This window comes from Xiphophorus hellerii, chromosome 12, assembly GCF_003331165.1.
Source record: "Xiphophorus hellerii strain 12219 chromosome 12, Xiphophorus_hellerii-4.1, whole genome shotgun sequence".
NCBI classification, from domain to species: Eukaryota; Metazoa; Chordata; class Actinopteri; order Cyprinodontiformes; family Poeciliidae; genus Xiphophorus; species Xiphophorus hellerii.
The window spans coordinates 6,483,368-6,499,583 of NC_045683.1; the positions used below are offsets into that span (position 1 = coordinate 6,483,368).

At 37.7% G+C, this 16,216-nt stretch overlaps 1 protein-coding gene across 3 annotated transcripts in view; it reads left to right on the forward strand.

Moving 5' to 3' along the window:
* LOC116730340 (transducin-like enhancer protein 4) overlaps window positions 1-12,570 on the forward strand; it is a 54,830-nt gene extending 42,260 nt beyond the window's left edge. For 2 of the 3 annotated variants that reach the window (XM_032579478.1, XM_032579480.1), the window contains exons 18-20: window positions 7,276-7,426; window positions 7,866-7,942; window positions 8,426-12,570. In XM_032579478.1, coding sequence (XP_032435369.1) covers window positions 7,276-7,426; window positions 7,866-7,942; window positions 8,426-8,533 — 336 coding nt within the window. In that variant the 3' untranslated portion in view covers window positions 8,534-12,570. The remainder of the gene's footprint in view (window positions 1-7,275; window positions 7,427-7,865; window positions 7,943-8,425) is intronic. The other variant, XM_032579479.1, reaches the window with a different exon arrangement.
* The last annotated feature ends 3,646 nt before the right edge of the window (window positions 12,571-16,216 follow it).

Genomic DNA, 16,216 nt, shown 5'->3' on the forward strand with positions numbered 1-16,216 from the left:
ACTGAAATCTCAGCAGTAGACCAGGCATCGATCTGGCGATCCACCGATTGCAAAGCAAACTCCTACAGCCAACGCCACCATCATTTATGAGAGCATTTGATCATTAACATTAAGAGAACTGTATGTTAGCCCCTCTTGCTTGAATGAAGCTGAAGTTGGTTTCCAATTGCTGCTTCCAATTTGGGAAATGGCTAAAGGGCAATTCCACCTAATTTTTCACTGCAATCAGCATCTTTAATTTACTCTAGCTAAAAAACTACAACACCTAGACTCTTCAAATCTGGACTAGATTATTCTCAACTCATATCAGAATATTTAGAACCAAGTGTGGGATTTGTAAAACCTTTATCTGATTTGTGAAACTTCAATAAAGAACAATTCTAGTGTTATCCAAAATCATACAAGTTGTAAAGTCACCCATCATTGAAGTTTCACAAATCCCACACTTGGTTTTAAATATTGTGCTATTAGTAGAGAATAGTCTAGAGCAGGGGTCCCCAAACTTTTTCCTGCGAGGGCCACATAGCTGTTCCTTTCTCTGCTCGGGGGCCGGTCTTAGTTTTTGGAGAAAGATACCTTAGAAACTTATTGTCGGCGGGGGGGGGGGGGGGGGGGCTGTTCTGTCTTTGAAACTGTCGACGGGGGGGGGGGGGGGGGGGGGGGTTGCTGACTACGACACATTCGCGGTCGCTTTTAGATAGATTTTTACCCAGAATGGAAATGGAAAAAACCGTGAGTGAAACGGTGACTGGGACTGACTAGTATATATTTGAGGGAAAGTTAGTTTAACATCTGCTCAAGAGCCCCCTGGTGGTTGAAGAGAAATCCACAAACCAGAAAATACAATATATGAAAAAATACACTGAATGCTCTCTGGTATGAGGAGGCGGGCCAGATCCGGCATTGCCAGACCAAATGACGCAGGCCGTAGTTTGGGGACCCCTGGTCTAGAGAGTTTTTCATTTTGTTATTGTGATAAATAGTAGGGTTTACAGTAAATGGAGACTGTTATTTGTCATGTAAACAAATAATTATCTAGTTTGCATTGCTGCTTGATCCTTCAGCATCAGCAGCAAGATTCTTTTAACTCTGTTCCTGTAGTGGTGTCCTGAACTCAACACAGTAAAGTCACTGTGCTAACTAAGGTTGCTAACTAGGGTGCTGAGAGCCCAGTAGGCCTGGTCCTTGTCAAGATGCTGCTACTGTCTTTGAAATCAAATTTCTGCTATTTTTGCACGTTCAGGAGGAGAAGGGCAACACATCACAGGTGAGTCCCTTTCACGGTTTCAACTGAAGTTAGCTAACTTTAACCAACTGACAAAGAAATGTGTAGTTTCTGAGCCATGCTGTTTATGTACATGCACTGCAGCTAGATATTTTTACTATATGGAACATTTAATCTTCACAGATGCAACACTTCCATTAATGTTTCTGTAGGAACGGCTGCATAGATTATATTTCTGGTCTACTTCAGACTACATGTGCTTAAAGTTATTGTTAATGGCAGAAGCAACTTTTTCCAAGTTTGGTTCAATAATTAATTTGAATTACTTTGAGTGTGAAATGTTCATGCATGCAAGTTAAATCTCTGAAGAACATGTTAGCTTTTGTTTCAATATTTTGGTAATACTTAGAAGTATAAAGCTTGGCATCAGAGATATTATTTAATATTTTCCTTTGACCTCTTGACTCTCACACCCAAAATACTTGCACTAAAGTCACTGGGTCCATGACAGTTGAAGGATTTGAAGATAAGAGAATTTAAATATTAATATTTTACAGCTTTTCTCAGTTTGGGTGCATCTCTCAGAACAGAATTGAAATTCTTAAAACTACCTGTTCAATCTTCAAATTACTGTGTCACTTCTGCACATCAAAACAATTAGTTTTGCAAGTTTTGCTTTTGTACATCATGTAGCTGGTTATGTACACTTCTATGCTTTTATAATTGTAATTTGCTTTTATCGTCTTGATCAAAATATGTTAACCCTCCTGTTGTCCTCGGGTCAAAATGACCCGCCACTGTGTTAAACCCCCCCCCCCCCCCAAAAAATCCCCTAAATGTAATTTTTTTAACTTGAGATTTTAAGACTTTTCCTAGATTGGCCCAGACAATAGAAAAAGTTCAGTGTTGCTTTTATTCTCATTTCCATGTAAGCTGTACAAAAAAAGGTACAAAGATGGTCTTCAGGTCAAAATGACCCGTGAGGCAAATGGAGTTGAAATCAAGGTCACAGAGTTATTTACAAACCATAAAATGTTACAAAGTTTTAGTTGTGTCTCAGATCAATCAGTAGCAGAAGTGAGCAGAGAGTGGAAGGCCAATTTTCCGAGCCACAATGCCAGTCAAACTCTTTCACACCTACTCAAGACTGATGCGATTTGATGACCGTGAATCAAGACCAGCAAGACGTATGACAGACAAACTTGCAGCCATAAGAGAGGTATGGGACAAGTGGGTGGAGCGGTTGCCCTACCTCTACAATCCAGAGCCTGATGTAACAGTGGATGAGCAACTGGTTCCATTTAGAGGTAATCTGTTTTCATATTTGTAATAAAAGTGATTTTCACTATTGATTTCTTTGACTGTTTTCTGTGACACTGATACTAATCACTGATGCTAATGTCTTTTGTCCAAAGGTTGTTGTCCTTTCCGGCAGTATATGCCCAGCAAGCCAGCAAAATATGGGATCAAGTCATGGGTGGCTTCTGAATCAAGCTATGCTTGGAAAATGCAAGTCTATACTGGGAAGTCAACCAGTGGATGCCCAGAGAAGAACCAGGGGTTGCGAGTTGTGCTTGATGTGACAGAGGGACTGAGGGGTCACAATGTGACATGTGACAATTTCTTCAACTCTTATGAACTCGGACAGCAGCTCCTGAAGAGGAAGATCACCATGGTTGGTACAGTTCAAAAGAACAAGCCTGAGCTCCCACCTGCACTGCTTGGGTCAAAGGAGAGAGAGGTCTTCTCCTCAAAGTTTGCCTTCACACCCACCACCACTCTAGTTTCCTACCTCCCAAAGAAAAACAAGAATGTAGTTCTTCTGAGCACACTGCACAAAGACGGCGACATTAGTGACCGTGAGGACAGGAAGCCAATCATCATCCTGGAATAAAACCGAAACAAAGGAGGTGTGGACAACCTAGATAAGGTGATTGGAGCATATAGCTGCAGAAGAATGACTGCCCGCTGGCCCCTGGTCATCTTCCACAACATCATTGATGTGTCCTCCTACAATGCCTTTGTGATTTGGATAGAGATCAACCCAACCTGGATGTCTCATAAGCACAACAAGAAGAGGGTGTTCCTGGAGCAGCTAGGAAAGGCACTTGTAACTCCACTCATTGAAAGAAGGAAGCATGTCCCCCACACAGAAGCCTCAGCAGCAGTTGTGAAAGCTATTCAGAGTGCAGCAGCTCCTGATCAACCTGAGGATCCATCTACCACAGCCACTTCCTCAGCTAAGCCAAGTAAGAGGAAGAGATGTCAGTTCTGCCCTCAGACTGTAAAACACATACTGTGTGCTGCAGGTGTAAGAAATATATCTGCAAAGGCTGTGCACTTGCATACTGCCCTACATGTGCCAATTAGTTGAATGGGTTATGTTATTTTTCATATTTTTGTATTGTACATCCTCTTGTTCACTGGAGAAAAGTAAAAGAAAATTAGTCACTGTGATGAATAAAAATGCATTCGAAACTCATTTTGCACATTTTTTTTCTTAAGCTATAGAAATTCAAGTGGAGAGGGAAAAGTCAAGTATTCACACATTTTGTGGTGAGTGACAATATACAAGATAGAATTTGGTGTTTAAAATTCAATTAAGCTGCTTATATTGGGGGTTTATTGAAGACGGGTCATTTTGACCCGGAGGATAAAGGGTGTATACAGAAAATGAGGACAACAGGACAACAACGTGTCTGTGTTGAATTCTCAACTTCCAAAATAGCATCAGTTCATTGTGTAAGTCTTAACATGCATAAGTCTTAAAGTTGTCATAATGTGAATCATATATTAATTAATTTATATTCTATTATTTTCTAAATCTGTCCTGAATTGGTAAATTGCTCCCAAGTGAGTCCTGAGTTTCTCTAACAGGTCAGTGTATGAACCATTAGCTCAACCAACGATCAACCAGTTTTCTGAAACAGATTGGAGGTGCATCTTGTGAACCATCAGTTGGCAACATTATGCTCTATATAGTCAGAACACAACACAATGTTACATGTCTGAGAACTGATGAACAAGTATCTGGGCAGAGTGAACAGCCAGAGAGAAGAAGAGGAGTGAGGCTGAGGAGGAAATAGTTGGGAGGAAAGCAGAAGAAGAGTCAGAAGAGGCTGAGGACATCTGCCAGTTTCCATCAGTCCAACATCAGGACATGGCTGAGACCCACAACATGATGCTGATGGAGGTCCTCCCACCCTACTGTTCATTCCTTAACCCCACTGAGGAAAAAAGATTCCTCAGTGGAGTTAAGGAACAAAGTGACTATGGAAATTAAAATGTAATGTAATTTCTACAGCACTGTACAGTTTTCCTTGAGGAGATTGTCCTGTGGCTCCTTTTCTACTTTTTTTGTTCTCTGCATTTCTGTCTTTTTCTTTCTGAATCACCATGGCATGGTCCATGAATAAATTATAGCAAAAGCGTAAATCAGTGTTTCTCAATCCTGGTCTTCAGCGTCACCCTGTCCTGCAGGTTTAGGTATTTCCCTTCTGCCACACACCTGAATTGTATCTCTGGATGATTAACAAGCTTCTGCAGTACTTGATTGTCATCCAATCATTTGAATCAGCTGTTCTGGAGTAGAGGCACATCTAAAACATGCAGAGCAGGGGGGCGTTGAGGACCAGGGTTGAGAAACACTGGCGTAAATGATCCTTTTGTAGTCTCTTCTCATGACTAATCGATTTGACTGTCTTATCTGTACATAGAGAGACTATAACTTATTATTTTGAGTCACTGATATGTTAACAGACAGGATTTTAAGAGCTGAACTAAGGATTTTGAAAGCAAACAAATGCTATTTTTCCTGTTTCTACAAATTGTTTTGAGAAATGCGCTTACTGTTTTGTAAATGCCAACAATGACTCGAGAAATGCACCAAAAGTGACTGAGAAAAACTAACCTAGCATAAATTGTCTCAGCTGTATCAATTTGTTTGCCTGTATGAAAAGTGTTCACATTTACAGCTTTGTTTCTGCTAGCTTGCAGGAAATGTAACTTACATAAATGGTTGAAGACAACCTATTGGCCTTCATGAGACTCAGATAAATGGTGAGTATCTATTTCATAAATTGCCTAAAACAGTTATATTTGTTTTTAGTTTGTGTATTTTGTCTGGTTGCAGACCAGAGGATCACACCTGTTGACAACAAACAAAGGTTTAACTACTGAATTTTCAGTCAGAAATGATCACACCACCTGGTTGAAGTACCTGTGTCCATATGCAAGTCAACAAAGGTGAAACAAACATTTAAGCGAATAAGATGTTCATGTAGTGCATCTTTCTAACTTTTTCTTTTTGTTTTCCAGCAGAGAGGAAACACCCGATTGACAACATGCGAGTCTCAATTTCAACCTGTGACTGGGAAGACTACAACCATCCTGAGCAACGTCTGATCTCAGCGACTTGTGACTCTCAACCCAGAACAAGAATCCTTTTATCACCATTTTGTCTTCTACAATATGTTATCTCTTATGTGGACACATACTGTTTGTTTTGTTTTTGTTTTCCAGATCTCAGTAATACCGTGAGGAAACTGGACATAAAATAGAATCAGTTCTTTTTTTAACTTGACTTTTTAAATAGAAATTGTTTCTTTAAGTGGATTACTCGTAATCTGTATTTTTGTTTAATTAGAAATTATTTTCTTTATAACTTTCTGTATAGAAATGCTTGACAAGTTACACTTCCTTGGTTGTTGTACTATAATTTGTATGGTAAAATTCTGGTAGGAACAGAGACCAGTAATTTACCATAAGTTTTTTTTGGGGGGGAGGGTTTACAATAAAATGTCAATATATCATACAGTCTGGATGTGTTTTTCACTCATGTAGATATTATGCCTCAGTCAGCATGACCGTATTTACTACGGCAAAACCACATTTTATTTTTTTTAAAATATTTTAGGAAGTACGGTATTTTACCGTATTTTAAAAATACGGTAGAATCCTGCATTTACAACATACGGTAAAAAACTGGCAGCTGTGGTTGCCAGAATTTTACCGTATATTAAAAATACGGTAAAATCCTGCATTTACAACATACGGTGAAAAACTGGCAGCTGTGGTTGCCAGAATTTTACCGTATTTCAAAAATACGGTGAAATCCTGCATTTAGCAAATACGGTAAAAAACTGGCAGCTGTGGTTGCCAGAATTTTACCGTATTTTAGAAATACGGTAAAAAACTGGCAGCTTTGGTTGCCAGAATTTTACCGTATTTTAGAAATACGGTAAAAAAATGGCAGTTTTGGTTGCCAGACTTTTACCGTATAAAGACGGTAAACTTCTGGCAACTCAGCTGCCAGTTTTTTACCGTAAAATGAGGCCGTTTTTTTTTACAGTGCACACTAAAGGCCAGACTATTTTTGTCATGCCCTCAAATACTTTTAACACCAATAATACTTGCAGTTTGAATTCACTTTTTTTCAGGTAAGAAGAAATGCAGCGATAAGAGACCATTATAGCAATTTTCCTGAATAGGACCCATTTCGCAACCTCAGTTTGTACATGAGGGCGTGAGTGTGCATTAAAGAGATTTGAGAGAGAGGGAACACAAGACAGGGAGCAGTATGGCTGATAAAGTTTTACAGTCTCAGCAAATTTATCACCCACTATTTCTCAGCTAAACTATCTTTTAAGTCTTTTACTGGTTTTTCACATTTATACAACATATTCATGAGCACATTTTTGACGTTACAATGCTGAATGTTTTAAACACTACATATGATCTGGGGTCATATGTAGTGTGACATACATATGACACTACATATGTATGTCACACCTCCCTGCCTGGTGGGAGGCACCTGGTGGTGCAGGGGCAAAGGACAACCCATGCATTGAGGCCTTAGTCCTCGTGGCGGTAGTTGCAGGTTCAATTTCCGGCCTTGCAACATTTGCCGCATGTCTTCCCCCTCTCTCATTACCCTCTTTCCTGTCGAACTACTTTCAAATGAAGGGCACTAGAGCCAACAAAACCTTAAGAAAAAAAAAACATTTAGTATAATAAAATATTTAAAAGAGGACTGTTTGTCTTTTTTGCAGATCTTCTCTCTGGGTTACTGTCCGACAGGCGAGTGGCTGGCTGTGGGGATGGAGAACAGCAACGTAGAGGTCCTGCACGTCACCAAACCTGACAAGTACCAACTCCATCTACATGAAAGCTGCGTGCTCTCACTAAGATTTGCTCACTGTGGTAAGAGTGCAACATGGTCAGGGGGACATAAATGACACTGTCATCAAATGAAGCTTCCTTGTTTATTTCTTAATTTAGACATAAAAAGGTGTACACAGGTGGTCAAATTCTGGACCGCTAACCAGTATTCTCAGTATTTTGAATTGGTTAGGCTTAAACATTTATTTGTTCACCTAGGTCTTGCATACCTAAAAAAAAAAATCACGTGCATGTACAGAACAATATACTAAAATATCTATATTTTGTAATATAGATAACTCTGTATTACAAAAAATGTGACTGTGTAAGTTCTCCACATTCAAAGTGAAAATACAAGAAAGCAGGAAGTGCATAGAGAGTAAAATCATTACTCAAATGTCAATGTTCACAAACAGAAGGTTGATTTTTTTTTTCTTTTTTATGTATAAGTTTTCACTGTGTTCTGTTTCGTTCCTTGCAGGGAAGTGGTTTGTGAGCACAGGAAAAGACAATCTACTCAATGCATGGAGAACTCCATATGGAGCCAGCATTTTCCAGGTGAGAGGGACAGAACAGCCCCTGCATCTAGGAATTTTCTGTTTAGAGAGATATAAGATAAGATAAGATAAGATAAGATTTATTTGTCATTGTCATCAACAGATTACAACGAGATTGAGATTTGCTCGACTCGAGTTAAGATGCAGGTTATGTGTATATACATAATATACAAAGATAAAGAAATAAATAGTACAAAATGAGAAATAAATAGACATCAGAAGATGGTTGCAGCGCCTGGAGAATTTTCATTTATAATAAAGTGGTGTCAAGAGCAGAAGTTCTTATGCCTTTGAATTTAGTGCCATGATTGCCATCAGGTAAAAACTGTTTTTTAGGCGATTTGTCCTGGTTTTTATTGCTCTGTATCTCTTGCCTGATGGCAGCAGCTGGAAGAGACAAGATATATATGTAATACAACATGGAGCTAAGGCTGTCTTTTTGTTAATACATATAACCACATTTTGTCTTATATCCCCTTCTCAGTCAAAGGAGTCATCCTCTGTGCTGAGCTGTGACATCTCCATAGATGATAAATACATTGTGACGGGCTCAGGAGACAAAAAAGCGACGGTCTACGAGGTCATCTATTAGGAAAGCTGGACTTAAAGGTCATCCTTGCATCTGGACGTAAAGTCACCATCATCAGTATAAAAAATGTATCCAAACAAACACAAATACGTTCTGGGACCATGACACTTTGACCTCCTGATTCTGTTTGGTCGAGAATCAAAATGCACAAAGCACACAGATTTTTTATCTTCCTTTTATTTTCAAGTGCCGTTCTGCTGGTGAAAGTATAAAAGAATGTCCATGTACACTAAGTCTAAATTGGCCAGATAGCATTCCTTTATATGACATTTAACACAAGTATCTCTTATATTTGATTGTTTACAGCATTTAGACATATCTAGCTTTAAGCTTAGGTGTTCTGAATGGCACATCTTTTATAACAAGTTTTTATTGTCATTTCTGCATAGTTTCTCTGCCTGATTACGTCTCAGAGTTGACATTATGCCTTCAAAGGGTACATGACAGAGAGGGGTCGTAATTATGCACATGCAAATTTGTTTTTAAGGAATTGCAGACACTGACCAATTTTTGGGCTCTTCTAGTAGAGATGTGTAAAAAGCCTTTAAATGATTCAATCTTTTATTGAGCGCATTTAAAAATAAAACACAGAAAATTCCTCATTAAATTTAGTCAATGAAGAAAATTTATTTTAAAAAATTGTTTTCAAATTATTTTTAAAACCACTAGTGGCACCAGGTTCCCCTCATACTTCTTTTGTGCCTACTGTTAAGTATGATGAAGAAACTGTGAACTTGAGGAGGCTTTTATCTTTCAAATACACTAGAAACTTAATTACAGCTGTTGAATATTTGACTCTTTGACTATACATGGACATTTTAAATTGAAATCCAACGATGGTAAAAGTAGTGCATCATGACTAGGTCATTCAGGCTAATATTAATCCAAAACATTATAATTGTTCACTCAGCTGAATTCAGCCTACTTCTGAGATCTAAATCTTGTAGAAAACCTGTGGAGTAAACTGAAGAGGAGAGAGCAGGAAAGAGGGCCAAGGACTCTCATCTGGAGAGATTGTCCTGTTGCCTAAAGGAGATTGTACAAAGTACTGACGGTAGGGGTATCAACATTTATGGGTTTGTTGGCAACAAATACTCAGATTAAAGGTTGGTTTCTTTTCTCCGTAAAATTATGTTACCACAATAAAAGGTTAGTTTCTTTAAAAGGGGTTTTCACATTTTTACTATTGGTGCCAGCAATGTATCTGTATGTAAGGGGCTTTTTGAAAGACAAAATGATTTTAATAACATGGGCTTCAAAGGCATTATGTTCATATTTATTATGTTGATGCATTTTGTTCCCTTCACTTTTAACTTTTAAACTTTTACATGTTTTCTTAAATACTTCTCAGAAAAGCCTTCCACATGCCAGAAACACCAACAGTTAATTTCATTACAGTTGCATGTTGAGGGGTGCTTGTTGTGGAAGCCATCACAGAAAGTTTCTTTAATATCTCTGAGCTCCTTCAAGGACTGACAAAGAGAGGCGACATGTTGAACAAAAGGGGAGCTGACCTTCAAGGAGTACTTTGAGAGGACACGCTAAATAAACACACTAATGAAGAGGGAAAAAAAGAAATCGTCATAGCCTAAGGACTTGTATTGTAAAGACTAGTTTGCCTAATCCAAAAACAACAAGATGTCTACTGTACAGAGGTGTGTGATGTATTTAAACTGTATTATCTGCACTCATTAAACAAACGTGTAAAAAAACAATTTCCAAATGTGCTGAAAGATTTCTTTTTGTATTTGAACAGATGAGGCTTATTATTTTCTGTTTTCTATTGTTTAAGATGCAGGTTATTACCCTCAGTATTTTCTACCAGTATTCCTGCTTATTTTTCCCACCTTTTCCTGTATTTCAGCTTGAGGCTGGAAGTTCACACACACACATGTGTGTGTTTTGTGTCTATGTTTCGATCTTGCGGGCGCTTTATGAGCAAACTGCAGAGACAGCCATCAGTGTCCTCACTCCTGACTGACCATTGCACTTGGTTCTGTCTCCCAGTTTGGACTCCTGTGAATGCTCTTTCACTCTCCTCTGATAGTTTTTCTGTAAAACTGATATATTGGTGTTTTGAAGGTCAGCTTTCTCATTTTTGAACTTGGTTTTCTGGTTGTGGACTTTTTTTTTCTTTTTCTACCTATAAAAAAAGAACAAAAGTAGTCGTGATCGGACAGGATTAACTTTGATTTAGTTCTGTTAGCTTCTTGTAAAAAAGAAAAAAAAAAGACAGAAAAAACACAGTGCCTTTATGCTTCTATGCTTCTTGGATTTCCTTTCCACTCTCCTGCTTGTTCAATAGTACTCCGAGCACAAATGTAACTTTGTTTTACAAATGTCATTATTATAATTTTTAATTTAACTAACTATGGTAGCCACAGTCTCAGAAGATACATAGAGGTAAAACTTGTATGCTCACAGTCAGACATTATTATCAATCCAATTGATTAATCTTGTCAAATTTGAATATTTTAAAAACATTTCAAATGTTCATCATAGATTTAAGTGGCAGCATACAAATCTTACTTTTATTTTATGGTATTCAATCTACTTGGTGCAAAATCATGTAGACTAACAGCAGATTAAGTCATCAAAACATTGCATATTATATCAGTATCTACACGAGTGTCTGAGGTAAAATATAAAACTGATAAATATGGTCCAAAACTATTATTTGATCCATGCATCTCTCTTTTGTTCTCCGAAATCCCACTGTATGTAATCTTTTAAAGCTGCAGTATGTAACTTTTATTAAGAAAAAATGTCTTTTACATATTTGCTAAAGCTAACACTGTGTCGTGACAGATAATCTGTGAAGAAATCAAGCTCCTCTGCCTTCTCCCACTATAACTATTGCCACTTGTATGCACAGCTCCTGGTCAGAAACAACCAATCAGAGCCAGGAGGAAAGTCTTAGTGCTGTTAATTCTACCTGTGTAGGCGCAACTACATGTGCCAATGGGAGATAAACAACTTACTGTTACAGCAAAACTCGCTTATTTGCCGTCATCGCTGTCATACTTAATCTACGTAGTCTGATGGAAGACTCTGCTGATGGGGAGAAGTCGTAGTGTAGCAGAGAGCAAGAGGAGGGTGTGGGCAGCATGCACACAAGCTTGATTGACAGTACTAAGACCCTCCTCCTCTTCTGATTGGTTGTTTCTGACCAAGCGGTGTATTTCTGCAGTTAGGACTGGGAGCTTGATTTATTTCACAGATTATCAGTCTCATCTTATACTGTCATGGCATGGTGACAGTTTTAACAAAATGTAAAAAGATATATATTTTACAGAAATTATTAGAGAAGGGTATTTATGCCCATAATCAGAGTATGTAAACTTTGAGAACTGTGCACGGAATCTGTTTGTTTAAGATTTGATCATTTCTAGCACTACAAAGAAGAAAAAGGTTTTCTTTTACTAACAGAAAAAAGGGAAGACATGTCATAATTATTTACCATTTTTTACTGCAGATACCTCCACAGAATTAAAAAGCTTAAGTTTAATATTCTAACCAATATTTTGTGCCACTTCTGCCTACTCTCTTACATACAGACCAATATATATTTATTCATTTTCGTGAGTATAATTTGTGACTTTGTGTTATGCAGTTTCTTTCAGTACTTGAACTGGCAAAACTTTTCAATTTAAAGCTAAATTATTCAAGTTGTTGTCATTGAATGCTCTGCTGTTCATCAAATCTATTGATTATCTGTTGAACTGGATTCTCTTCTGCTTTCATCCAGAAAACCTGAAATGTGTTTTTGTTGTGCTCAATGTAAAAATCCAAACCTGAATGTTACCTTTCTCGCTTCAATGCTACATGAGCTACACAACATCAAATACTCATTATATACCATAAATTAATGATGTACAGAACACTTGACTAAGCTCATGAAAGTGTTACAACTTGGCTGTAAAAATGTAATTATTTAAAAGAAACCTGTCACCAGTTGAGCTTTTATTCTTTCAGTGTAAAATGCCTTCACTCTCTTTTCTAGTCTGTGATTGATTTTATTAAATTATTGTGTGGATTAATTATTGTGTCTTGGTCTCTTTAACAATTTCAGTGCAATGTTTCAGAATTAAATTTCTTCAATTCTTATGATGTTTTTTGAAAAGTTGAAATTCAAATATCAAATCAGTCAAACTGATTTGCAGAACTTTTTAAAGCAACACATGTTTCTGGCTTGAATTTTCTACTATGAAGGGGCAGTATTATATAAAATCTATGTTCCTCTAATTTGGTGTGGCAGCCATTCAGCTGTGCCTGTGTGGACTGAGCTCTGTCTTTGAAACGCAGCTCCCCCTTGGAGCTGCAGCTTCTTAGTTTTCAAGTATCTGCATCACACAGCACTCCTCCCTCACTATGCTTCTTTGGACTAGCCCACAGCAATTAGCAAACACCTGGTGCAACTGCAGATCTTCTGAGCTCGTTATCTGAGCTACTTTTCTGTGCAACGCTGGTAAAATTTTTGTTAAAGTGTTAATAGAGGAGCAATGTGATAACTCCCTGAGGGCAGAGTTTCAGATAGAGCAGAGGACCTATTTGAAGCAGAGCTATTTAGTCTGTGTGTAGTGTAAACCTTTAACATGCTAACCTGATGCCCGTAAAGTATGAGATAGAGCTTTTGGATTTTTTTTTTTTTCTGAGCACTTCACAGCCTGACCTTCATGTGGCAGGATTGGCAATTGTCTTGAGTGTTTTCCACTTGTGAATAATATTTAGGTGGACTTTAAATTGTTTGGGAATGGCCTTTTAAACTGTTAAAGATTGATGGGCAAAAGGAACTTCCTCTCTAAGGTCATTGCTGATGTCTTCCTTCTTTATCTTGTGTTAACATCTCCAGAATTAGAGGACTTATGTCTCAGCCAGATCTAGAGAAACTCATCCATGCGTTTATCTTTAGTCGCATTGATTACTGCAACAGCGTCTTCACAGGTCTGCCCAACAAATCAATCAGACGGCTGCAGCTGATACAGAATGCTGCTGCTGGCGTTCTGACTAAAACCAGGAAGATAGAGCACATAACACCAGTTTTAAAGTCCCTACCCTGGCTCCCTGTAGCTCAAAGAGTAGACTTTGAAATATTGTAAGTTTATAAATTACTGAACGTCTTACCACCACAACACATTAAAGATCTGCTGTTGTATCAACCTTCCAGACTCCTCAGGTCTTCTGATTCTGGTCTGCTCTGCATCCCCAGAACCAGAACCAAACAAGGAGAAGCAGCATACAACTTCTTTGCACCAAAAATCTGGAACAAACTTCCAGAAAACTGTAAAACAGCTCAAACACTGACTTCTTTTAAATCTTGACTAAAAACCCACCTGTTTAGAGCTGTACTTGAAACGTAATCAACTACGAATTTAATGATGGCACTTGACTTAACGTAATGTTTTGATTGTTGATTCTTTGTTGCATGACTTTGTGTTTTTGTGTTTGTAATGATATAAAGCACTTTGAAATGCCTTGCTGCTGAAATGTGCTATACAAATAAAATGTTATTGATTAATTGATTGAACACACAAAGCTGTATGATCCAGACTGGCAAACCTCTTGCTCTTATAGAGTTAGTCACTCGGATGATGACCAAGAAGTCAAGCACATTTTATTATCAGTATCTGGCTGCTACTTTTCCTTAATTCCTGCGAACAAGCAAGGACAACAGTAGTTCCTATTTAGTGACTAGAATAGAATAGAATAGAAGTACTTTACTCATCCCAGCAGGGAAATTACTTCGCAGTTACAGCATAGAGACAAGACACAATAACAACTACCACTGAGTAGTAGTTGTAGATAAAATAAAAAAAATAAAATAAAATGCTATAAATTGTAAAAATATAAAATGCTGTTAAGACTAAAGATTAACTGGAATCTTATGCTGGCTTTTGGGCACTTGATGTCAAATTCAAATAGTTTTTTATTTTTTTATTTTCAAAACCTTAGAAAGATGGCACAGTTTCTACAGTGATTGTACCTTTTTCTTTACATGTCCACGCTTTTTTCATGAGGCTACGATTCTGATATTACTGAAATTGCTAATATTTCAAAAATATAAATAATTTTTTTGTTTCTCTTTATGATATAATTTTTTTTTAAATTGGAACAATGACGTTTGTTGTAACCCCCTATTGTAAACGTGCTATGTACATGCAACACTGAGCACTGGACTAGTAAAGTGGACTAAGTGATCTAAGTGAGGGCTGTGGAGGAGGATGCTCTGCCATTCCAGTGAATGATACTCCTGCTGCAGTTCTCCAGTGAGCACTTTAAACAGTCAAAAGTGGATGAGAAGGAGGGAAGGTTGGGATGCAATGTGGGAACTAGCAACCCTACTTCAACAATAAATAGTAAGAGCACTTGCAGCATGCAAATTGCTCACTTTACTGTCAAACACACGAGTTGGATTAAACAAACAGGACACATGATCACAATGTGCCTTAAACTTTTATGTGTTGCTACATATATGCTTATTGTTTTAGCTAATATATTTCAAATGTTTTAAAACTATCAAGTGAATTTATGCTGAAAAGTGTCAACTGTCTCGTCTTTTTGCAACCCCCAATAACTGCAGGCATGACCTCATAGCGTGATGGAATAATGTTAGCAAAGTGCCACTTTACCCATTCCAATTCTCTTATAACCTCAGAGGGCTAACAAAGCAGCTCATTAATTAATTCAGAGTTTTCAAATACTGACAGCACACTGTGGAGATCCACAAAAAAAAAAAGATATTGAGGAGGCAGCCAAGTGAATACTCACAACAGTTCAAAACATTTATGGTAAGTTCCCCTTATGGATACAGATTATAGCAAAACAAAAAAAAAGAATTCCGCCCTACAGCAACTTTTTTATTCACTTGGACATTACAGTTCTTCAGGTATAATGCAAAAAACAAACCCACTAAGAGACAACAATGCAACATTAATTAACATGTCAATATCAGTTTAATTCGCCAAAGTTTAAAAATTAGTCCCAGAAACATACATCTAAAGATGAGTTTTTCTAACACAGCCAAACATGTTACCTGCCAATGGAATGGAGATTTTACTTGCGTCTTATACAAGCTAAGCTATTTCTGTTGTACCTAGAAGATGGACATCACAAAACATAAATGAGAACCCACATGATATCACTTATGCACATTCAGTCCTGGAAAATAAACTGGAAATGCTGCATGTTGTTCTTGTTTAGGAGAACCAATGAGACAGTAAGAATCATGTTGAGGAACTTTTTCTATCAAGTTTAGAATAACATTGATTCCTCTTGTTCAACATGCATGGTGTGCTAATTTAACATGGGCTTGAGTGGTGACTACCCCACTGAAGTCTCATTCAGGGCACAACTTCAATAACTACACTCCCTTTTATAAAATCAGGCAAAAATGCGCCCAATTTCCTAATGCCACCCTGGGCAACTGCCCATACTGTCTACATTCATATGTGTTTAATGATGCTACCTGTGCTTTGGTGGAATATTACATCGTGCTATGACATTGCAGATCATGTTTAAAAATACTTTTGGTGTGTCACAAATGTTCTTTTCAGCTGAGCATTACAGATTCTGCCTCTTGACCTACATGGTTACAAAACCATGTAGGTCAATGGATGAATAATTGAATCAGGTGAATTACTCAATAAAACAAGCAAAATAAATCAATGTTAGTAGAATTTCCTTGTC